The sequence below is a fragment of the Hermetia illucens genome, chromosome 2, assembly GCF_905115235.1.
Source record: "Hermetia illucens chromosome 2, iHerIll2.2.curated.20191125, whole genome shotgun sequence".
Lineage (NCBI taxonomy): Eukaryota > Metazoa > Arthropoda > Insecta > Diptera > Stratiomyidae > Hermetia > Hermetia illucens.
This window is the reverse complement of record NC_051850.1, coordinates 152,425,440-152,451,776: the sequence shown is the minus strand read 5'-3', so window position 1 is coordinate 152,451,776 and position 26,337 is coordinate 152,425,440. Positions and strand designations below refer to the sequence as shown.

Sequence of the window (26,337 nt, the reverse complement as noted above, 5' to 3'; positions counted from 1 at the left end):
GCTGATGGCTTTGAAGGTTTGCAGCGTGTTTAGAACCGCATCAAATGAGTGCAGAGTTGTATAATCTTTGGCAACGCAGATAAAACGAGTCTCCAAAGAGTTGCTGAGCGTATAAGCTCATTCCTAACGTTGGAGTATAGTTTGAGAGAATACACGGGGAAACCAACTACCACATCAATCAGTTTCATACGGGACACGGTTGTTGTTATAGGCAGTATCTGCACCGCTTTGGGGATGACACTCCGAATTAGCCTTGATGCGGTGGCATACGGTAAGATCCAGAATATATAATGTTTCACTGCTTAACATTCACAATGGAGAGGAGGAATTTGAACCAAGAGTTGACCAGAAGCGTGAGGTCAGCGAATATAATTGCTGAAGTAGAGGGCGACCTGCCAAATTAAGAACCTTAGTTTTGTTTCCGTTTAGTTCAATGATTATATCGTAATCCAGACTCATTTAATTAAGTTCCAAGGTTCGGTCATTGGGCAAAGATATGTTTGCTACCAGGCTAGCCAAGGTATTTGAGGAAAGTTCCCTTCCAAGGCTCCACGGCGAATTCCACTGATAATAAAAAGGCTCAGCTTCGAACTTCAAACTCCATCAAGATTTTGCTTCTTCCTGCATAGAACACTCTAGATAAGCAACCCATTCACGTATTCCAAAGCCTTGTTAGACTTGATGATAAGCATCTGAAACGGATTTTATCATATCAATAAGATTAGCTCCAAATTATGGTTGATTGTGGTGGATCAAAATTTCAAATTCTCTACCGTTCTCCTCATACCATTTCCTATAAAAAAATGGAGGGAATCAGAAGACTGGGATTCCCCTCAAATTAAACAAACCTTGTCTTGATAATTTTCTATTTATTGGCAATCCTTAGGCACATGTAATAAACCAAGACACCAACTTAGATTAAAGTTTCAATGAAAAATTCCCAAAAATTTCATATTAAAAAAGAACAATCATTATTACAAGGATTTATAATATTGAATTCACATGGAAAAATTCGGGAATTTTCCAATAATTATTTTTCATTCTATTAAGAAACATTCTATCTTTATGCATCATTAACCCATACATATCGGCCGCGATTTTGTTGTGGTCTTGGCTTAACGACTTTGTCCTTCTTAACAAATGCAATGTCAAACTCTAAGTCATCCAATGGTCCTGGGAATAAAGACAGTCCACCTCCAATACTGTCAAATTCACCACCAAGTCCTCCGAATCCACCGCCTAATCCACCACCAAATCCACCGCCTAGTCCACCTCCTAATCCACCACCCAGTCCATTACCCAATCCGCCTCCCAAACCAAGACCTGGTTGACGACGTCGGTTTCCTCCTCCCAAATTGTTGAATTGGTTAGATGGGATTGGTGGAATTGGGAACTGTTTGAGGTTGGGGTTTCCATTGACAGCGCGGTTGGATTCAATTGCTTCGACGGTAATGGATTGTTTATCATTTGAAGTCTTAATTGGACCTACGAGGCGACCATCTTTTGATAGGCGGTATCTGGATAGAACAGCATTCTGAGCGACTTTGTCGTAGGTTGGACTTGATCTGAAGCGATTTGGAATGGGAATGCCAAGGGATGACACTTCAGCAGGCGAGACTCCGGCAATAGCGGTTCCTACAGGGCGCGCTACTGCTAGACCTTCAGGACCGGCGATAGATGTTGCGATTGGCTTAGATGAAGCGACACCTCCTTCACCGGCAATCGAGAGACCTGCAAATGAAGTAAGAATAGTTTGTACTTGAGAAAATGTATGATACGTTTTCGCTCTACACGTTATGTCACTGAATTATGTAACCTCGTGTGTTTTGAGCTTTTCTTCAATTTTTATGCTAGCACTTTCAAATTTTTGAAAATGTACAGCAAGGAGTACTTGAATGTTTAAATCACGGATTGCGTGCTAGCTCGTATGCCAATTTTTAAGGAAAAGGATACGTATGTATATAAATGTGAAATATGAAGAACAATCCTTGGAAATTATACTCACCAATTGGTTTTGATTCAGCAACAGCAGCTTCCTTAGCTGGGGCATTGACTTGCACCGTATCATCATTGCTGATGGGAAAGCCGCCTTCTTCACCTATAATTTCATCAGGGTATTTGGTCATATCTAATTTGTCCCCAGCCGACTCAATACCGTGTTTCTCACCACTGTATGGGGCATCAAACAACTTCCTGAAATCATCAGCATGTCCTCCTTCTTGCAGTTTAGCTAGCTCTTGAGCTGCAACGCCCAATTGCAATAGATTATCAGCGTAAAGTTTGTTGTCAACATCAGTGAAGGTTCCTCGTTTTTTGGCTGATTGCTGAATGGCGACAAGCCTGGAGGCCGCTTCTTGAATGTTTCTCAAATTTGATTCAAACTTATTGTGAGTGTCCAGTTTTTTGAGGTCTTCTTCTTTGACGATGGAGCTGGTCACGGTGCCATCATCATTGTGGACTAGTTGTAATACATTACCTTTGGCACCACCATAGTAGGAGAGGTTAACTACTTTATCGGTTTCTGCTTGTCGAGATCTAAAATCATTTAAAGATGAATAAGTATCTTGTGGAGCTTTTCAATACCGCACCGACTTCAGAGTAAAGTATAGAAAGTTTAATGAAAACTAGTCATTAATTCAATTTCTTTGTGAGAAGCCGAGGATTAATAGATGGTACACGAGCTACACGTTGCTTGCTCAGAGATTTGGCTAAAACTTCCTATTACTTTACTCCGAACTCATAAAACCTACGATGAATGAAATAAGAGTGTATGCTAGTATCTATTCTACGTGATTTAGACAATAATTACCTAATTAGAATAGTTTCAATAGGAAAACATTGGCACGTTTGAGGTATTGGATAGATGCCAAGAAAACTTACAGCGTGATTGGAAAGCTGAAAAGGGAGAGAAGCTTGCTTCGAGCTAAGAAAAGATGTTCGTATCTACAATAGCGTTAAAAATAGAGGAAGTTATGTGACCGCTGGAGATGAAACTGAAAATAAAGTCGTTTCTGTACAAGAAAATATATTACAAAAAAAGATTAAGTTAATTTTTAAAATGTATTTACATATAGTTTTCATATATACAGAATCAGCCTCAATACAAAAGGACAAGTAAGACTGTACAAAAGATCTTACAGTAGTTTTTCTTCACACACTCAACGCATATTCAGGACCTTATTCGACGTAGTCAATAATCAAATCAGCAGCTGCATGGGCTCTACCGCCAACACCCGCAATCGCGACAGATTGCGGACGAAAGAGGACTTGTGTTGGGTTTCCTTTTTTCAGGATAGCTCGTGACACTGGAGCGGAGACAGCTGTTCCTCCATTGCCAGCGATTGCACGGGCTGATGGTTCCAAAATCAAAGTTGTTAACTTTTTAGAACTCGTTTGTAAAGCACCCTGGTAAGGGGTGAAAAAAGTTCCGATCGGTATATCTGAGATTGGTTTCCCAGCGGAGGTGTGTCCTGTTGCAGTGACGACTACATCTGTTCCGTCGGCGGCTTTCAGCTTCTCCCCCACAGGTTTATTTACTTGCTCGAATCGCGACTCATCTTTCTGAGATATCCTTGAAACTATGGAACTTTTTTGCTCAGCAGCCTTCTTCTGCTGAAGTGGTTCGTAACTTATGCCTCCAAAAATGCGTCGTCCAGGCACTGGGACGATTTCCTCGACAACAAACTTCGCATTGGGTTTCTGCACCGCTTTGACCATATGGAAATCAACAATGGATTTTTCGGTCGTGGTGGTACTGGGCTGATTGATAAGCTTCTCTGGAACAGCGAGAAGTGATATCTGTTTTGGCGCTTCGGCGGTTGGTTCTGCGTTATTCTTCCGTTTCCGGCTTTGGGGTTTATACTTATAGACAGGCGTGTCACTGCGGAGTATCTGGTAGGCTGGTTGATGGTATGGTGCGAAAGTGTACGGCAACAGGCCACCGTGGAAGTAGTTGGCAGAGGCAATCCGGGGCTGAAAGACGAATGGTGCCACTGTGTACGGAAGGACATGAGCAGCAGTTGTTGTAGAGGCCAATAGCGGCCAGCTTTGAAGACTTGACGTATGCCATCTGTATCAAACATGTATTTTTCAAGTTTTCACATTATTTACACACAAATTTCATCTAATTTTGTTTCTAAGGGCAGACAGGCAGACAGATAGTAACGAACTTGACACTTTGTGCTTCCTCTATTAGTTACATTAGCGTTAGCCCAGACTATGCATTCTTAGGCACCTCAGTGCATATTAATGGGAATCAGCTTGTTACACTACAATGCGGTGGGTGATGTGATGTGTCAGTGTTGGATATTTTTATTTTTCGTGGATTTGAGAATGAATAATGCACTACAATGAGGAAGAGGTGTTGTGTGCTGTGTATTGTGATTTATTATTATTATTTTCTGAGTTTTCTGAATTGTGACCCCGTTTTGTATGAGCGGAATGTTATTGAGTGTTCGATTGTGGTGTTTAATTTTTATAGATTTATTTTCTATTCATCATGTTTGAAGAGTGCTGTGTGTCATTGTTGGGTGTAATTATGTATTCTGTTGGGGTGCTGTGAAGTTTTGTAAATATTTAAGGAAATAAGAAGAAAAGGTACGGAATAGCGGTCAGTAGACAATGGAATTTCCAGAATAAATCAGTGCATGCAATGAACAGTTGTATTGAACCCCACTAGGTAGTAGTAATTACGAACACTATGGAATGGATGTTTATGCGTGATCTCTAAATAATATAGTAAAAGCCTTAGCAAAAAATAAGAATCGTCATGAAAGCAAGCAAATTGTGTTACTATAAACCGCAGTTTTGTATGAATCTGACCAAAAAGCAATTCATCAATTCTTGCTGAATTCCTGGAAACTTCGTGATAGTTGTTGTATTGAAATAGTTCGTTGGAAACTGATAAGTTATGGCGCCCCACATTAGTGCTATTATCATGCCAAAATGGTAGAGTTTAACTTGGAACCCCATCCACGCAGGTGGAAAAGAGGGTATGAAGGGAGAAGCGCGAGATCTTCTCTCTCAAACCCCGTTGGAAAAACCTTTGCCCACAAAACTAGTCTGTTTTTACGACATATTCCCCAAATTTTGAAACTTCTCCTATTAGGACTTGCAAGTTGAGAGTTGAGGCAAGTTTCCTGATTATTTAGTTATTGAGGCGATCAGCCTTTCCATGCTAACTTTGAATAAATTTTCCTTTTTTACTGGCTGATGAGCCTAAAAGGCAATTTATTGAACAGATTAACGAAATCCGCCCGAGATAATGGAGGGCTAGGTCTTGTTGTACTTATTGGTTCGAAAAGTCAGAATGGCTCTTGCCACTCACATTGGTAGTATTCGTCTGCGCAATTTTGTTATTCACATCTTATTTTTCAGCGACAGAATAGCATTTCCCGAGTCTCATAGTCCCGGTTCTTCAACACCACTTGTCCTCTTCTTCAATTACTGAAAATTTTCAGCATTGTGTTACAAAATAAAGTCTAAAAAATGTATTTCCTTCTATAACTTCAGTTAAAGTTTAGGTCGCTTTAAATAAAAATATTTATATACTTTTTGTTGTTGTTATGCTATGTATTGTTAATCTCACGGTCAATTAGATAGACAGACGACATTTATGGTAGGTTATTGAAACAGTGGGTTGACGATAGTTGGTTGATAAGAACCACTATCAAAAATTAACATTGAAGAAGAACAGAGAGTTAGCATTAAAAGAAAAGTAAATTCGGATTCGCATGCCATCAACTCTTTGCAATTTTTTTTCAGCGCCTTTATTTACTATACAGCAATCTTGGCGGGCATTGGAGTTGTCGAAAATAATCATCCAAACACTTCGTCGGATTTCAAAATAGAATAAACTATTCGAAAGGATATGTATTAGTATAAATGCAGTTTAGGTGGATCTTGAACGAAACCTAGAAAACCTGGAATTCAAGTAAAACCTTAACCTATGAAAATAATTTATGTCGAGCATTTAAGTCGGCATAAGTTCATTGTGCAATGTTTTGTCGACGAAGTCAGTTGCCACTGTACAAAATTACATAATTTAGTTTTAAATATACAACATTCTACTATAGACTGTCGGGAGTTTAATTAGGTTGAAGGCTCCTGAAAGTCTTCTTGTTGCAATAATTTCTATTAGCTCCACTGCACGTCTCGCGTATGATATAGACGGTTACAAGCACCGTATATATCAAATTAAAAACTTCAATTTGACGTGGCATAATGGTTAACGTTTATCTCAATAAACTAATAGTATCGACAAAAGAATCGATCCTTAACATTTGACGACGTTAGCCTTCGTCGAAATGGAGCCAATCGGGAAATAGTTGGCAAAGACATACATCAACTTATCTCCAGCTTCAATATCAAAGGAAAACGCTCGAGTGTGTTCAAGAGCACGACTCGAGCTATCTTGGTGAATATTCGAAGAGACGGACACTGCAATCAAACAGTTGCTGGATATCGAGTCTCAACACGAGTACTCTACCAATGGCTACTAAAACTCAATAGCCAAGTTATACCAAGCCTGTCACGAAATAAATAAATAAATTTGAGCCTGCTTTCCCCATTAGAGGCAGTAGAGGAACCAGCAATGAAACCGAGTCAAGAAGGTAACCCAATAGTAATATCACTGAGGGAATTCAACGCTTTCCAAGGGCAATTGAACCAGATCTTCCAAGGTCTCCCCCCTGTTAATCAAGAGCGTTCTACTAAATCAAGCGCGAAACATTAACGGACTACTGGAAGCAGAAAGAAGAAATTCATCGGAATGTGCATAAGACAGTGGACGATCCCGAGGAGTTTGGCTACGAGAAGAATAGGTTCTTTGAACTATAAGAACAAGTTCTAAACTGGAATATTTGGCTATCTGAGCAGTTGGAGCGATGCGAGCCAAATCACTCTTCACAAATGAAGCAGATGCCAGCAGTTACCAACAACATCAATGAATGAATGAATGAAACTACCTAAAATAGAACTTCCCAAGTTTGACAGGAACTATCTCAAATGGCGCTAATTTCATGATTTTTTATGGAAATCATCCATAAGCAAGACATTCCCGCTTGCGAAAAACTATGGTATTTATGAACGAATTTATCTGGGTAAGCCAAAGCCCTCGTGAAGCACTTATCATTGGCAGAGGAGAATTATTATTCAACATGGCAACTGTTGAAGGACCGATACGAAAATCCCAGATTGCTGGTGATCGCACTAATTTCAAGGCGTCGCTCACAACCTGCGCATAATGGACAAACTGCAGCCGCCATGAAGGCTCTTCATGGTACAACCTGAGAATGTTTGAAGGGACTGGAAAATGTGGGCGTATCAACAACAAGTTGGGATCCTCCGGTGTTACACTTGCTGATACGAAAGCTGGACAGAAACATGCACATATTATATGCGTAATCGTTAGCTCATCCTCGAACACTGCAGTCGCTTACTGGGTTTCTAATATTCTTGGAGAATCGTTTTCAGTCATTGGAGGCTCTTGGTACCAACACAAGAGGCAATGCAGAGTAGCAACAGTTACCAGTAAGATGTCTAACATCAACAGTTACTGAGAGATCCAAGTGCATAACGCCCGATGCCCTGCATCCAATTTATAATTGCAAGTGATTTCCAAAGCTTATACCTGTGGATTGACTGAATCTCATTCGAAAACATTCCAGATGCATCGATTGTCTTCAATCTAGACACACTACGACGGATTGTTCAAGAGCAACTTGTTGTGTTTGATGCATCAGTCAAAACTAGCTCGAACGTCGCACTCAACGACTCCTATTCAAGGGTCCAACCATTCAAAACGAACTATTCTCTATTCTTCTTGTTTCAGGCAACCGAGGTATGTAATGACAGCAGACATTGAGCAGATGTATCATCAGATTGAACTTTGCCCAGAAGACAGAAACTTTCAACTAATTTTCTGGAGGCGTAGCCTTGACGAGCCCATACGACAATATCAACTGAATACGGTCACATATGGGACAAGATCAGCACCACACCTTGCGACAACATGGTTGGAAAAACTCGCAAAGGAGGGACAATTCAAATATCCTTACGCATCAAAAGCAATACCCCAAAAGTGTTATGTCGATGGCATAATGACCAGATGCAACAGTATTCCGGAGTTACTGAAGACTCAATGGGAGCTCAGCATACTACCCGCTCAAGCGAGATTTAGACTCAGAAAATGATGTGCAAATGAGGAGCGGTTGTTAAAACAAATACAATCACAAGATATCCAGCTATAATTAGACCTCAACGAGGAAGCAGACGATTACATCAAAACCTTGGGACTGACACAAATACCAAGATCGGATGATTTCAAAATGACGATCGCATCAACATATGCAAAGGCAGTCACAAAACGCACCAGTAGTTCTGACATTTTCCACATCTTTAATCCACTTGGACTCGTTGCTCCTGTCGTCACGACAGCAAAAATATTCTTTCAGAAGGTATGGGAACTTAAACTCAATTGGGATGCGGCTTTACCGATAAAATTGCGTACTAGGTGGCTAAGGGTTTTAAAACAACTGAAGGCCGTGGAAGACATAATAATACCATGACACGTATACGATCACAATATTCCGAATATGACTCAACTACAGGTATTCCCCGACGTATCCACAGAAACTTACGGCACAGTTGCATACATACGTTCGATCCAGCGAGATAACACAGTTATTGTCAGATTATTGTGCGCAAAATCACATGTAGTCCCATTTAAAAGGATCACCTTGCCTCGCTTGGAACTCTATGCTGCTAAATTGGCTACTGAATTAGCAGATCGAGTCAAGGAAATACTTAACATGATAGACTTACCAACCTATTATTGGACAGATTCTCAGATAGTGTTATCATGGATTCAATTGCAGTCTTCAGCTTTTCACATATTTGTCGCTAATAGAATCAGTGTAATTCGTCAATTTTTCCAGCCAGCACAATGGCCACACATAGGAACAAAATTGAATCCTGCTGATATTCTCACCAGGCCGATGCTTCCAAGTAAATTAAATGCTTGTAATTTGTGGTTTTCCGGACCTGTGTTTTTGGGGAGGGCATGACTTCAAGGACATTTGTTACCTACGTAAGTACCCGCATCTTCATTCCTCCAACGCGCTAAGCTATCTCACTCCATTTCTGGATGCACACGGCGTTTTAAGAGTTGGAAGCAGCAGCACTGTCCTTTGATGCTAAACACCTCATGTTACTTCCATCTTCAGATGGTATAACCAAACTGATATTGGAAGACATTCACAAAAGTCATGCGCACATGGGTCCCCAAAGTCTCCTCGCAACAACAAGACAGACCATTTGGCCGCTGAAAGGCAAGACCCTGACAAGATTAGTTGTTCATAAAGGTATTAAATGCACAAGAGCCAATCCTAGACTGCTTACTCAACAAATGGGTAATCTACCTGCATCAAGACCGCAATCAGCGAGGCCGTTCGTAAATATCGGAGTGGATTTTTGTGGTCCAGTTTATTAAAACTCCAACATCAGGGGGAAGCGACCTCAAAAAACGTATATAGCAGTGTTCTGCCCTTTTGCATCAAAGGCAGTGCTCTTGGAGCTTGTCTCCAATTTGTCAACAAAAGCATTCTTGGCCTCACTCGAAACATTTATTGGGCGACGGGGACATTGCAAGAAAATCTTCTGTGACAACACGACAAACTTCGTAGATGCAAGAAATCAACTGCAGGTGCTAAAGGAGTCACTTCATCCTGAGTTGGCTCAAAATAGCATCATTTCACAATATAGCTAAAAACATATTGACTTCCAGTTCATACCCCTCAGAACACCGTATTTCGGATGACTCTGGGAAGCTGCAGTTAAAACTGCTGAAGAAAGCTATATAACCAGCCAAATTGACTCATGAAGTGCTAGAAATGGTTCTAGTTGAAATTGCAACAATACTTAATTCGAAAAATACCCTCAAATCCAAACGACCTAGCAGCTTTAACACCCGGTTACCACACTTAGCCATGCGCAAGAGATAAGCCAACAGCAACGGAGCAGGCACACAAACGATCCGATCCAGGAGCATCTGTAGGCTGACTCTCATTGACCTCACTCAATCAGAACGACAATCAATCACAAAATGTTTGAAAATGGAATTCCAGAAACTTGCGATTGGCTAAAAAAAATTTTGTTCATTTCTTAAAGGGAACTGCCATGCATCTTCCCGACTAAAATACGAATCCGTTTGTCATCAATAAAATTTGAACTACGACATTGTATTTAAAATTTACCGTCTAGCCGCGCTCTAACTGCCATAGGTGCGTCTGAAATATAATAATAATAATAATCGTTGGCACAACAATCCATATTGGATCAGGGCCTTGAAGTGTGTTAGAGCACTTCATTCAAGACCGTAACGGTACACTACAGAACACTGTAGGAGGCAATGTGGTCAGCATTACGCTCGCCCGAGATTATTACCCTGATTTGACTCAGGTACTCATTCACAGCTGAGTCGACTGGTATCCGACGTCAAATCACGATACAAACCCCACTGCCGCCAGCGAGATTTGAACCGCGACCTTCCGTACGACAGCCTTGTTCTCTAACCACTCAGCTATCCGGACACGTCTGAAATAGCAGCATCAATTGGCAAAGGTGCTATCCTGACCTTTACATCCGGTCTAAAATCTCTCTCCCCCTTAGATAATGACATGAGACTAAAGAATGGTGCAACTTTACTAGCAAGTCAAAGAACCCTTCCCTCCGGACATCAATAGCAGTCAGCCAGCATGAAACCCAAACAAGGAGTGCAATGTCAAAAGGAGAGTTCGTTGAAGTTTCTTTCCAAAGTGATGTCCTGATACTTATGCTATTATCATCATCAGCAGTTGGTGCTTAACTCTCGCTAGCATATTTTTATAGAGACAACTCATTAAACGCTAGCCAATCTCGCCCTGAGCGCAGCGTGACCCAAGTGGCCACAAGGTGATATTTGCTTCCTTATTAAAAATCCATAAAGTCATCGTGGGTATGAAATATATTCAGGGCAAAAACAGCCTAGTAAAATTCGGCCCTATGCCGGCCAAAACTAATCTTAGGTTGGTTTAGGAACTAAGGGAGTCCTTGGCCTGCTTGATGTCGCACCAGTGGGGAAGGAACATTCTTCTAAAAATTGTGGTCCTCGAATACCACTATCTTTTATTTTATCATTTCCTTTCGATGGATCTAGACATTTTCATTTTCGTTTTTCCCTTAAGACTTCAATCCGAATGTGACCAAAATATGAGCATTAAAGTCGGAGGTCATTGTTTGTACAATATTTATAGTTTTACCGACAAGTCAGCAGGATGAAGCTTTACACACCTCGATACCCATCCTGCCGAGACAAAGAGGGAAATCTGATTTCCGACAGAATGGACATATAGGGGCGATGGGTTGAGTATTTTGATGAACTGCTGAACAACCAGAACATCCGTTGGAGGTCCCGCCAATTGAAGACAACGGGCAAATACTGCCACCACCAAGTATACAAGAAACAGTCCGTGCAATTCATAGGCTTAAAAATCATAAGTCGCCAGGAGCCGATGGAATTACAGCCGAATCGGTTAAATATGAAAGCGACCAATTACACCATGTGGTTCCTCACCTTACGTTCAAGGTGTCGGACAGCGAATCAATGCATATTCTGTACTATTCATTAAAAGGATATATGGCGCAGGACAACAATTATATGGGTATCTGTTGCTGAGTACCATCTATAAGATATTCTCCGCTATCTTACAAGGTTGGGTAGCCCCATATATCATCGCCCATACCAGAGAGGCTTCACTCCAAGCAAATCAGGAACAAATCAGACTTTCTCTGTGCGGCAAGCGATGGAAAAACTGTTGGTATATGGACATCAGTTGCATCATCTTTTCATCTACTTTAAGTAGCCTATCATAGCATAAGCAGGGTAAAACTGTTCGCGGCCATGAGAGAATTCGGTATCTCGACGAAATTGATAGACTGACTAGGCTGGCTCTGACCAATGTACGAGGCCAGATAAAAGCAGGGGGATCATTCTCGAGACCATTCGACATCAACAACGATTTAAGGCAAAGGGATGCCCTATCATGCGTCCTCTTTAACCTGGTCCTCGAGAAAGTGATCCACGATGTTAATACACGTGACACCATCCTCTTTGGCTCTACCCAACTACTGGCCTATGCAGAAAATATTGATATCCTGAGAAGAACGACCCGAGACGTACAAACTGTCTTCATCCAGATCAAGCAGGTGGTGATTGGCGCGAGATCTTGGGCTGCACATCAATGGAGGCAAGATGATATGGACGCAACGCCAGCACCAAAAACTAAACAACCAACAACATCAAATCGCACTGGGGAAACGAGAAGAAGGAAGACAGGAGATCACAACTTTAAGACCGTTGAAAATTCCGATAACAGCCATGACTATGAAATTCGCGCACGGTTGTTGTCAGCCAGCCGTTCGAACCGTCTCACCATAGAGTCAAAGCTCTTACTGTACAAGACTATGATCTTGCTAGTCCTTATGTATTCCTCGGAGACTTGGGTTCTTAGCAAGAGAAATTGCGAACTCTTAGTCGCGTTCGGGGAAGAATCCTCCGAAGAATTTTTGGCTTCCTACATGAGGATGGACCATTCCGTAGCCTGCACAATGACGAAATCTAGGAGCGATACCATGACCACCAGGATGTGGATAAAATCCGGCCCAATAGGTTAAGGTGGGCGGGTCACTTAATCCGTATGGATGAGGATGATCCAGCCCGGAAAGTCTATAAGGACAATATCTATGGTAGAAAAAGAAGACGAGGCAGGCCTAGACTAGAAATTAGTTGTTGCGCCGTTGATGATGATCATGATATATATATATATATATATTTGATAGAGAACTTGTAAGGAATATCATGAGAAGAAAGCAGGTGTGTATAATCCAATTGGTCATTGGGTGTCTGAGCTGACGTTATTCCGTTAACGGAAGGTATTCGTATTGAAGTGTACCCTGCATGAACTTTATTTCGAATGTTGCGAATGCGAGCGGTTAGATGACGCCACCGGCGCTGTCCACTCAGTTTGGAGCTCGCCACAGGAGTGGGAAGCAGGCGGTGGAAAAAGTGCCTTTGGTTGGCGGCAGAGGAATTACTCTCCTCTGTCTCCAGGCTTAACCAAGGACGCGCGCGTGTTTTAAGACGATTAAGATATTTACATTATTCTTGAGTGCAGTGAAATAAGAAATTATGTTTAGTTATTTTTAAGTGATGAAAGGTTTTTCATATGTTTTGAGCAGTTTCTGCAGTTTTTCATGTTCATTGTTCCACACTAGCCAATGCCGCGGGTATTGCCTCTCGATTTTGGCAACGAACAATATCATTTTCGATTTGCTGACGATGTCATTCGATTTCTCTGGAAAATGATGCTTTTCTAAACAACTGTACCATTATGGCAACAATAGTTAACTGCATGGATCTATGAGAGCATATCCCGAATTATCCCTATTCCTTGTTATTATTGAGTTACGTTTGAAAAATGAAATTAGAAAAATATAGTCAATGTCTCGGCCTTTCTAGCGAAAAAGTTGACGAATTAAAACGCAATATCGTCAAATTGTTCCCGAAATATGGTTATTTGCGAAATAAAAACTACTACTAGCGACGGAAACTGTGTTTCGTTTCAATTCTTTGAAATATATTCGTTCTACCTCCCAACAAAGAAAAATTATGTTATTATTCTGTTAAGGGAAAGTCGCACCGCGTCCTTGAAGAACTATTGTGCTCAAAAATTATGTTAGAAGTGAAAAACTCACTTATTTCCTGCTAAGCTTATTTAGATTAGCAGCATTATCCAGTTTACACTGAGTTCCCTCCAAAAATCATTAAATATTCCACAAATCGTTTATTATTACTAAACATTCTCCAAAATATTACGTACAAAATAAAATTACTAACAAAACAGTCATGATCATTACTTAAATCTAGTTTATCTAGCCAACTACACAGTAGAAATATACGATCTAAAAAAAGCTTCTCCGAATCTATATAAAATCAGGTAGGCAAGAAGACAACAATGCATAACATTGTCCTCTTCTCATTTTACGGACTATAATAAATTGTAGGTCCAGTTGCCACTACAACACCTTCAGGTGGTAAAGTCCTTGCCGATGTTTCCCAGACAGCCTTCTCTAGATCGTATGTTTCCGGTAGAGCAACAATTTTAGCACCAGGTCCAGCTATTGTCAGACTTCTTGGATGTGTCAGGGCAACACCTCCAGGGCCAATAATTGCAGTTCCTCCACTACCCGCCGTGGCCACACCGCCTGGTCCAGCAATTGCAATACCACCTTTGCGAACACGTAGTTTTTGAATTAGAACTCCACCACTTTTTAGGACCTCCTTTTGATTGTCCAATGCTTGTTGAAAGATTCCCTTTTCTGCAGATGGGAAGTCATTTGAGTAAGCATCATCGTTTTCGTAATCAGGGTCGTCATTGTATAAATTCTGAGTAGGTTCTGGTAGTGGTTCTGGGGTAGTTGGGCGCTTGAAGAATTGCGGGAATGGTCTGACCAGGACGCTTAAGGGATTTTTCACTTGAATTGTTTTCTCAGTATTCTGTGGCAGAGGTTGGTTTTGAGTGAACTGGTGGATTGGACTCAATGTTTGTTTTTGGGGCGTCTGACCATTTTGAATGGTTTGTTTGTTCTGGGTGAGTCGATGTTTCTGGAAAAGTCGTTGATTTTGTGCTGCTAATGATTGTCTTTGGATTGTTGGTTTTGATTGGACTTCTGCTGGTTTATATTGTGCAGTCGGTTTCTGAGTGCTAGTTGGTACAGTTGATGATGGTTTACGGGCAACAATTATTCCTGGATATGTTTGACCTTTTGCTGGGATTGCTACAAACTTGATATTGGTCCCGAGCTTTTTTTCTGTTGCCTTCTCCGATTTGTTTATGTTTTCGGCTTTTGGCTTCTTTTCTTTGGCTTCATTGATAATCTTATGCACATTATTCAATAGTTTCTTCTCAAATTCTTCATTATTCGCTGCAGTAATATCTACAGATTCGGTTTCTAGCTTCCGTGCGTATTCAACAATGCTTGTTATATCATTGCTTACAGCAATCATGTTAGATCCAAATGTATCAGCACTTGAATCGTTGGATTTGAGAAACTTAGGTGCCTCTCGGAATGGAGCTCTTAGGTATGGTTGTGGGTAATAGTAAGGCTGGGCACTGAATGGTTGCGGGATCATCACAGAGTGTTGATGAATAATTTTTCGGGCGATCGGAAGCTGTTGTTGAATTTGTTGACTATGTGACTGTTGGAATGGGCTTTGCCATAGCGGGTATGATTGTGCTGCTCGGAATTGTTGTGGCTGATGCTCCGGTAATTCTTGATCATAGGAAAATTGCCGAAAAGCCCCAGGAAACTGTCCACCATTATGGAATTTCCATTCTATGGGGGTTGACGGTGGTTTCGGAAATAGATACTTGTCAGAGTCTAAGAGTACTGGTTTGTTACGTGATTCATCTTCCTTTTTTACATAGCCAAGTGCAGCGTTTATCTTATTTATTTCATCTAATATTCGACGTGTTTCATCTGCTTGCTCACTGGTTTGGCTCTGCGATGGATCTTCAGGGAACCGGATCAAACGTTGTTTGACGATCCTAAAATATGTAATTGTTTAGATAGTTGTTCGACTTGAATATAGTATTTTTGCTTCTAATCGCATGTAAAGAGCTATGATATGTGAAATAATAAAAATCCATTGCAGGAAATGGGAAAACCGATTTGAATAAATTGTGAACCCTTTTTGTGTGGTTGTTGAAATTTTAAAAAATTAACTACAATTTTTGTATAATATGTTTTTTTGCTTGGTATTTCCTGCTTGTGCTCGGGATAGTCCTGTAGCATTTCCACTTTGTTTGAAAATATGTGGAAACTATTGAATGTGTATATATACAGACGTATATAGCCCATAAACATTTCTATGTTAGACTATCACTTTTCTAACTAAAGGAACTCTTACTGATTCTATTACTCCACAAAACCATAGCTTGAAAACAATAAACACACAAATAGCCAATAATGAACAAAAAATGGTTTTACACAAAAAAATGAAAGAAAAAAAAATATTTTATAACAATGAAAGAAACAAAATAATAATAAAACATTTTTGGGGTGATTTTCCCGCAAACCTACCTAAGCGTTAATGGTGCAATTTTCAAAAACAATTCACACTATCACTGCAACTCTGTTTTTACAATTTACATTACACCGTCAAGTCGTGGAAGCACTTAGTCGTGACACCAACACATAGTATCTTGCTTTCAGCTCCATGTTCATCTGAAGGCACTTAACGAACTTTTGATTGCAAACATCGAATTGCGATCAACCGCAACCTCCATTGGTATCTTACCGAAACTTAAGATTCTTCGACGAAGCTCAAGCTTTGCTAACTAAGCTGTGTAGTTTGCACGAATCTTACCGTTGTGTCTTGGATATTAATATCTAGTTTTTCAATTAAGATTAACCGAAAGCCGCTATGAAGGCACGGTACATATACAACTTACGAAGTTAAGTTTCTATTTACATTGCAATCTATTTACACCCCCGCACTGGTTCTATACGGGGACTGCTAGTCGATCTATGCTTGAAACTAAAAGATGGCTCGAAACCACCCCAAAAATTTGTTATTCCCAGTGTTAGGCGAAAATGCTACAATAAAATTAGAGGAAGCAATTTTACATGCGAATTTTACCAACCCATTTTCATACTTATACATAGCAAGGAGTGAAAATTATAATAAAAAGCCGCTACCAGACCAACTAAGCTACTAGAAATACAGAAAAGATTGTTGAACAAAAGTTAGGGATAATAATGAGAAAATGATGCGAGGTTAGTACAAAACCCATTACATGCGAGATTTGAATTTCTAATGAAAATTTTCGGGAAGACTTACTCAACATCTGATGGCGCTGCCCAAGCCAGGCCCAGGAACAATGTTATCTGCAATGAAAAGAATTCCAAGAATTAAAATCAAATGAGCGAGTTGGTCAGTGGATAATTAGAGACGAATTAATCATTCCATGTGTGTCGATAAAAGCATAACAGAATTTTAATTTTTAATACACGTGTAACAAAGGATATTCATAAGAAGATTTGATTCAAACTTAATGGTTAGAAATCATCTTTTTAGTGCCGTCCATTGCGCCACATTTTTACTCAAACAAAGGTTCAATTGCCGTAGTCGATATTTGATATGCGTGAAAGAATGTTAACGTTTAAAGTATCTTTTATATAAATGTCAATTTTGGGATAAATTAACTATGAGTCTCAGACACTGACTTACTAGATAAAATCATCATCTACAACATATGGGTAGATTGTTACAGAGATTGATATTATATAGTTAGTTAGTCAAACATTTTCACTATCGTAAAATTCCAAATGTACCAATAACAGTAGCAGTTGACAATGCCATTTTCGCGCATTCTACTTGTAAATGATAACTAGAATCTACAGGAAACTCATCTAAACGGGCTTTTGTAACGAAGCCTCACCAGAGGTTATCTGGTACTATGGGGACCGGGATAACCCTCTAAGAGAAATCGGATTCGCTTATCTGCGTTGGTCCGGTTAATTTCGGCAAAGGTAATAAGTAGGCCTCGGGTTCACCAAATGCTGAGCCAACATCACCTACAGACCACTGTGTGAGTAATAATGGTGGGATTTAGTTTTGATTAAAATAGTTGGTTGGTTTCTACGGCAGGTACTCACGAAAAGCCCTTTGGACTTTGCGATATACTAACAACAACAAAAATACACCCTTTTCATTGGGAGTGTGACTGATGGGTAGTTTCTCATTCCACAATTGGAGTCCCATAAAAACGTGAGCTCTAGGCTGAGCTATGAGGCGCATCCAGAAGAAAGTATACTCAACAGTTTCATGCACGTTTCCCACCAGCCCTTTCCCTTTCATCTCCTGGTCTGTTGAAAACCCTTTTCCTCCCATATTCACCTTCAAGTGACTGAACAGGTTGTAATCTGAAAGCACCAGATCAAGGGAATACGGGAGTGGTTCCAAACGTTCCATCCAAATGTATCCTGGAACTGTTTAGTGACATTAGCCATCCATGGCCTGACATTGTTTCGCAGCAGAATGACCCTCCTTCTTTTTTGAATCGCCATTTCTAATTTTTTTATGATCTTTCAGTACCTTGTCGCGTTGATGGTCTACCCCGGAGACGGACGAACTAGATTCCAATCCGTTTCCCTCAGCAGCCGCGGTTAGAAGAAGGCAGACTTATGGTTAGATCTAGCGGCACAGCCTAATCACTATATCCAATTTTTCGTCGGCGGACCGGGCGCTTTAAGTGTGCGTCGCTCTAGTATTCCGCTGCAGGTAATTTCGCACAGCGGCAGATTACAGCGGTCTCCACAGTAGAATATGGAAATGCCTCTCACGTTCTTCTAACTGAGTTGCACAAAAATTTCTGATTTTCTTTATCTTCGCAAACATATTGCATTTCAAAATACATCGAGCTGATATTTTTTGGGGCAGTTACAAAAAATGTCAGAGTAATCTTCAACCATAACATGTGTAGGTGGATTTATTTCTATTGTTGTTTTGGGAACCCTTTTCTTTGATCCATTCAGCAACTTCACGCAGCAAAAGAAATAAATTTGAAACGCAAATTAAGGTGCACAGCATAGACGATTTATCGCAGAGGAGTGGATGATAAATCCAACAGAATCGACCTCAATTGAATAGAAACATTTCCTTTCAGAACTCTCCAATCTGGCCAGTAAGGTAGCAATTTCCGAATACGCTTGATAGAGCAGCCCTCTAAGGGTTATTCACTCTCCTCTCATTTATGGGATTTCGATGAACCGAATTAATTTTGTGATTATAATTAGAGGCTCATCTTAAGACGCAGATTGATATTGTCTACCTAAAGTCAATGCTACAAATAAAGAGTCACCAGCCATCACCAAGGACCATCAGTTGTTATGTCAGTTAAGAGAGCATAGCCAGGGGATAACTACACGCGGCCATACGAGAATTCAGTATCCCTACGAAATTAATAAAACTTACTAGGCTAATCTTGACCTGTGTGAGGCCAGATAAAAGCATCCGGATCAATCTCGAAACCATTAAACATCAACAACGGTCTAAGACAAGGGCGAGCTGACCCCGCTTGTGAACGGGACAAAGGCTGAAGAAAAAGAAGAACAGTCTAAGGCAACGGGATGCCTTATCATGCGTCCTCTTTACCCTGGCCCTGGAGAAAGTGATTCGCGATGCAGATGTCAATGCAAGAGGCACCATCCTCTTCAAGTCCACCCAACCACTGGCTTATGCTGACGATATTGACATTATGGGAAAAACAACCCGAGATGTACCATCTACCTTCATCCAAATCGAGCAGGCGGCGATTGGTGCAAGATCTCGGGCTGCACACTAATAAAGGCAAAACGAAATTCATGGCATTGCACTGGTCAAACGAAAACAATAAAGATAGGAAACTTTCACTTTGAGACCGTTGATAATTTCTCCTATATAAGATTAAAAATCACAGCCGATAACAGCTACGATGATGAAATCCGCGTACAGTTGTTGGCAGTTCGAAACATCTCACCATAGGGTCAAAGCTCTTACTGTACAACACAATGATCTTGCCAGTCTTCATGTATTCCTCGGAAACTTGGGTTCTTAGCAAGAAAAATTGCGAACTCTTGGCCGCGTTCGAGAGAAGAATCCTCCGAAGAATTTTTGGGCCCCTACATGAGGATGGACGATTCCGTAGCCTACACAATGACGAAATCTATGAGCGATACCATGACCGTCTGGTTGTGGATAAAATCTGGTTCAATAGGTTACGGTGGTCGGGTCACTTAATCCGTACGTATGTAGAGGATCCAGCCCGGAAAGACTATAAGGGCAATATCTATGGTAGAAAAAGAAAACGAGGCAGATCATGCCTGAGATGGAGCGATGGCGTAGGTCAGGACGCCAGGCAACTTTTAGGATATCGAATTGGTGGTCCTCGGCACAAAACGGGCGTGTCTGGAGTTCCTTACTAAGGCAGGCCTAAACCGGATACTGGTCGAGGCACCGTTAATGATGATGATGAAACTCTCACAAAACGGGGCTTCAGCGATGGTGCGCCTTCGTGTCGCGGTTCCCATGGTTACTCGGATTTTATTTTTCACTGGGGTATAGCACTGGGAAACTCCGTGACTTCCGTAATCGGATTCTTACATAACTAATTCAAAACACTCGTTCGAATTGGACACAATCTCCCTGGAGATCCGTGTCACTGGATTACGTAGCACTAGACAAAAACCCGTTCTTTAACTTTAACAGAAATGATTACTTCAGACTTAATTATACCACATTATGCACAATTAATTATAGAATAACTCGTACAGTTCGAGGTGTATTTATACCAGACGCGCTATGTTCTTACTCAGACTGAACTTGACTGACCTCGTTAGCGAAATGCAACAACAGTGAATCTTCTTCTTTTCTTTTTCTTCAGCCTTTGTCCCGTTCATACACGGGGTTGGCTTGTCGTAATCGGTTTCGCCACTTGGCTCCATCAAATTCCTGATCTACATGCAATCTCGAGGCTTTTAAATTCCCATTTAGCGTATCAAGCCACCGTTGTTTCGGCCGACCCTTTGGTCGATTGACATCGACTTCGATGTTTAGACCAACCTTGACAAGTGAATTCTCGTTAGCGCGAATCGAAGACGCCTCCCCCGCAATTTTTCCACGATCGGTGCAACCCCATAACGATCGCGGATATCCTCATTCCGGATGTGATCAAAACGTGTCACGCCACTAGTCCAACGCAACATCGTCGTCTCCATTACCGAAAGGCGCCGTTTATTGTCCTTTATAGTCGGCCAATACTCAGAGCCATAGAGAGGGACAGGACGGACGACATTGCGGTAAATTTTAGATTTGAGACGTTCGTTGATATGTCGATCACAAAGAACACCAGTTGTGGAACGCCACATCATCCAGGTTGCGTTAATGCGTGAAGTAATTTCATAACGCAGTTCTCCATTGGTTGATAGCATTGACCCGAGGTATTTAAATTGGTCAGTTCTGGGCATTTAATTTTTGCTATTAGATTCTAAGAAAACATCATCTGCATAAAGCAGTTTATAGGGCACTGGACCTTGGATGTCCCGTGTGACGGTGTGCATAACAAGAACAAAGAGGAGTGGTGAGAGGGCGCTTCCTTGATGAACACCAACAGAGAAACGAAGCGGTTTTGATACACCCACCACACTTCGAACTTTACTTTTCGGATCGTGGTAGGGCACCAAGCATAATACCTGCGTCCTAAGTAGTAGCCTCCAGAAAGTTTCTCGGTGAAGAGCGAACTGCTAATGTCCGATACACGCTGAGACACTTTGGGAGTCCCCGGAGCCGTCGACAACTCCTTGTCGTCGTCGATGGGATGATGTGAGCCTAGCTCTACGAAGGTAGTTATCAGACGTGTATCAGCCTCTTCGGAACCCTGGTCTGGTAGTGTGCACTGGACCGGTATTAGTAGACGCGTTGCACCGCGCTGATCGGTCTGTGAGTTCCGGGATCAGCTAATCGTAGGTCAGGTCTCGGGGAATTGGGGTAGTACCCAATTATTAAGTGTGGTGTTGGGTGACAATTGATTAAAAAATTCTGCTTCCTGTTTTTTTTCAGTGAAATATATAACAAAGGACAAGCACTTATTTCCTGCCGCTCTTATACTTCAAAAAGTCACAACGAAATTTTACGAATTTCCACGAATTCGGACCTGTTTAGACTTATCAGGAGAAGCTCATATCATCGTAAGAAATGTCGGAAATTTCCTTGGACGATTCCTTAGCCTTAGACAATGAAATGTGCTGGTTAATCTGTTGCACAGGGAATTAGTCAGAAGCTCCTTCTGTTTTTTGACTTGTTCTTTGTGTAATGACTCAGGGTATGCGGGTCAATGCTGACAAATGGCCATAGATACAATACAGCATAGACGTGTTTTGGAGACCTCCAAAGAAAAAACGGTTGAAGACGAAGTAATGAGAGATACCCATTTTATTGACAGATAGATTTTTATCAATCGTTCAAATTTTGCGATTTGGCACATCAGTTTGGTGCCAAAGTGCATTTACATACATGGACATGATATCCCAACATAAACATTGGAATTGCAAAATTTAGAGACTTACAATGTACAATTTACAGATTACAATGTCCAATGCTACGTACGATCATGGGTTGCTTACTGACTGACTCCGCTTTCAAACATTGTTCTTTTCTTACAGTTTGTTTTAAAACTATTTTATTGAGACCTCTCATTTAGTGTATCTACACTTAGCAGAAAAACTCTGGGAAAACTCCATGCCATTTAGTTTCCCATATTAAAAAAAACGAAACGAATCAAACTTTTTCCAGATTTTGTTCCGACTATCGATTTGTTAATCACTCGGCATGCTGATTAATTTCGACCGATTGTAGTTCTAGTCTGACTTTTTTTCCTTTCTTTTCTTTCTCATCGGCCAACAGCCTTTCTTCTTACCAAGGAATGTTGTCTTCGTAAGAAAATTAATAATTATCGTTAGGAACAATATAATGCAGCAACCACATAGGTCAATAATTCCAATTCCTATGACTCTTTTGTGGTTTTTAAAGCTAAGCAATATCAATGTCCATAAACACGCATAACGAAAACGCAATTTATGTCTATATATTCCGCGAAAGCGTAAAGTGTAGACAGTGAAGGGTTAAACACATGAATGTAGTAATTACTTATCTCATTTTTATGATAGAATCAGTCAGTTCATGATAATTTAGAATGATATCCCATCTTGCAAGATTTTGTTGCACTTGAAATCAAGACAACCTGACTGAGTTGTTGATGACCTCTACCTCTCTAAATTGGACTTGATCCTTCCCTTTTTCAAGAAGTATTTACGAGCATAAAACCTGTTCTCTTCTGCTTATGCATAATCTTGAAGCCACGCATACCGATTGTGGAATAATACGATAATAGCACCAAAAGGGCCATCTTCACTTAGGTCCATTGCATACTGGGCAGTTGTGTTCTTTTAAGTTTTTAAATGCGATCAAGTTACTACCTCATGGAATACTACAGGATACATCTTTAAATTTTTTAGATCTCTTTTTTGCAACTTCCGAGGCTATCGTCTGCAAGTTACATTAAACCTTCAACCATCTGAACAAATATTTGACCCATTGACTTTCGGAAGTTCTTTTGCAGTATACATTTTATAAAAAAGTCCTATCAATATCTTTCTCAATGTTGCAAATACCCCCACGTTAACGAAAATAAATTTCATGATATTAAATGGAAATAATCACTAACTTGCTCATCTTCCAAATCATCTGGACCTTATAAATCATAAATTTTCATTGTATCTTTTAGAAAAATCAGTTTCAACAAAAAAGAATTGATTAGATCGAATCTTAACTAGAGGTCCACTGAGGTTAATGTGAATGAACATATGTACACCATCGTTGGCGTTTGTGCTTCTTACACTTTTTTTACAATCTTACGACTACAGAAGGTATACGTAGCTGCAAGCCCAATTAGAAACGGCACGTTCAAATATTTTGATAAAAACGCCGGGGTCTGTCTAACCCCAAATTATAAAGTCATCTTCACGTCAAAGTCCGGACTTTTGTGTACATTGTTTTAGGCGTGTTAAGATAGTCTTCTGCTGTTAACCAGATCATATCATGATCAAGAGAAATAAAGACCATCAAAATATCGTGATCTTAAAACCGACAACTTTGAAAGATTTATACCATCGGGGATGAATGCTTTTTACATGAAAGAATTTCATAGTCATGAAAACTTTTTGTTTCAATACAGAAATTTTGCTCATTGCCCTGTTGGGGTCTGTGGCATCGCTTACTCACATGCTTTATTTAAGCAGTAAACGCAAATATTTCTGATATATGTGTCTACATTCCTTTGTTGCTAGTTTCTGTTAAAAGTCACCTTATTTAACTTTAAGACTTTAAAAATATTTTGCAGTAATTGGCCGTACAAATAACTCCATATCAGAGTCATTTTAGATAACAAGAACGGCAACTGGTGTAATGAAAGAAAGATTAATATCGTAGAAGAATGATTGAAAGTAATAAAATCTACAGCAAAGATAGTTTTTGAGGCAAAACTTTCATATGGGGGGGAGGGCATTGATCACCTACCATCAGATAATCTTACAGAATAATATTCGACCGTTATCTTGCTAAAACAAAATCGTCAACCTGATGATTATTCTGTTAAGGGAGAGTCGCACCGCGTCCTTGAAGAACTATTGTGCCTAATGATGGTCCAAGAAATAATTAGGTACACTAGATTGATCAGTAGTGATCGTTATCTGAGTTTGAAACCGTGGGAAAGTTAAATTATAATATTCTAACTGGAACAGCTACAAAGAAAGAACTCTTCAAAGGAATTTGGGTTTTTTGTTGGTTTCAACAGTGTCCAGCTACTCATAAACATTGAAGTGATCAGAGAATGAATCTCCCATAATAACGAAATGTCGCTCTTGGGCCAGAATCAATATATATTAGAAAAGTTGGCGACATTCGCCAAACATCCAAAGAAAAATTGCGCACAAAGTTATCTGTCAATAGCAAAAATACATAATTCAATACGTAAAATATCAACAAAAGAAATCGTCTTAAACTATACTGCAACCAACTTCATGACGAAGCGTCATCATCAGATCTCAGCATATGCCATTTTGTTGAAATGCAGACAACATATTTTTTGTGCTTAAAACACGTCAAATTGTATACCAACAAAACGCCATTTGTGAGAAACTTTACTTTTCTGTTTTAATTGGAAGAAAAAAAAAACAGGAACGTCTTGGACAACCGAAAAGTTTGAAGACAATTGGAAAGACTATCAAATAAAGATTCGTACCAAACTCAAAAAGAACTTGAAGAATCATTAATAGTGACATTTCCGTACTTTTGAAATACGAACTGAAGTCGAGATACGTGAAAATGCATTCTTTTACATGTGAGTGGGAGCTCCATGCACCATCACTAGCGATGAAAAGTAGATTCGCTACGATACCCCCAAGTAAAAGTAATCATATTGTTGCCCTGAACACGCATTGACATCGACGCAAATACGAATATCCACGGGCCAAAGCTTATGCTCTGCATTTGGTGAGATTAAAAGGACGTCGTGTAATATCAGCTGCTCCATCCGAACGAAACGATCACGAGGGGGCACACTAACTTACTAACAACAACTAATGAATTTAATTTAATGAATCAAATGGTCAGAATATGCCAAAAGACACCACAAGGATATTCTTGAACATGATAATGCTCGGCCTGTCAAACACCTTTATCTCTTGAAAGGTCCTCCACGGTGGCTTCATCTACCGCAAGAGTTTTGACGGATATCTCACTGTTCATTTTTGCGACGTTTCAAGTGCAAGGGAGCGCCTGGCTGCCACACGTTGATAGATAGCGTCCACCATTTTGAGCCCGATATATTGACGGTCGCTTACCGAGCAGTCTTCCAAAACATGCCTTCTCATCATAGCGACCGTGAAATTGGTGTTAATTTGGTTTTTAAAATTTGGAGCACCTTTTTTGCCGGAATTTCTACAATTCGTTGTCATCAAAAGTCTGGGGGAGGTTCGTCTCATTTAAATACCCTAGTACTAGAGACCCCCCCCCCCCCCCCCCCCCCCACGCAATGTCCATCCATCTGTATGCATCTATTAGCTGATTTCCACTAGATTAGCTTCTACCTTCACAGACACATCATTTGCCATTTGTCTAAACACTTTTTACGCTTAGCAGAGGTTACTCATATTGGTATCCTACATGTTATCCAGTTAATTTAGACTTTATGCTGTAAACAAGTTTCGCGAACTGTTCGGAAACTTCTCCCATAGCGAGTTTTCGGCCTCGAAAATTCGAATAGGTGATGCTCATGTGGTAATTCATTACTTCATTCACCTTTGCCAGCCACTTCGGCTCTGTCCGTAAGACAAGGAAGATATTGGGTTTTCAAAGAGAATTCGTTTTCTTGACTTGAAAGTAGACCCTTTTCCTCCTAACAGCCCATCGATTGCTGATAGAAAGTACCATTGTCATATGTTTTCGGACCAAATTTAACGAGGATTGCGCCACCATATGTGCTCCGTATAGAAAATATTTCTCTTTCCTTTTTTTCATGCTTGATCTTGTGTAAATCTCATCGAGGACTTACGCAAAGGCTTACTGAGTAGGACTGAGGTCTACACCTTCTTCATTTCTTCGACTTTTCCCTCGTCGCTTTATGTATGAATTTGAGAAAACAG

General features: G+C 40.4%; 2 protein-coding genes across 4 annotated transcripts in view; both read right to left on the bottom strand.

Moving 5' to 3' along the window:
• Nucleotides 1-849: 849 nt before the first annotated feature.
• Nucleotides 850-26,337, bottom strand: part of LOC119648057 (translation initiation factor IF-2-like) — a 63,651-nt gene continuing 38,163 nt past the window's right edge. The window contains exons 2-5 of one of the 3 annotated variants that reach the window (XM_038049523.1): nt 16,940-16,986; nt 2,156-2,535; nt 2,006-2,098; nt 850-1,731 (exon numbers count right to left, since the gene is read on the bottom strand). In XM_038049523.1, the coding sequence (XP_037905451.1) occupies nt 1,064-1,731; nt 2,006-2,098; nt 2,156-2,535; nt 16,940-16,986 (1,188 nt within the window). In that variant the 3' untranslated portion in view covers nt 850-1,063. Of the gene's footprint in view, nt 1,732-2,005; nt 2,536-16,939; nt 16,987-26,337 lie in introns of all 3 variants that reach the window. The other 2 variants (XM_038049524.1, XM_038049522.1) reach the window with 2 other exon arrangements.
• LOC119648058 lies at nt 3,047-4,768 on the bottom strand. Its single transcript, XM_038049525.1, has one exon. It carries the CDS (start codon nt 3,715-3,717, stop codon nt 3,178-3,180), a length of 540 nt encoding a protein of 179 aa, XP_037905453.1. The 5' UTR covers nt 3,718-4,768; the 3' UTR covers nt 3,047-3,177.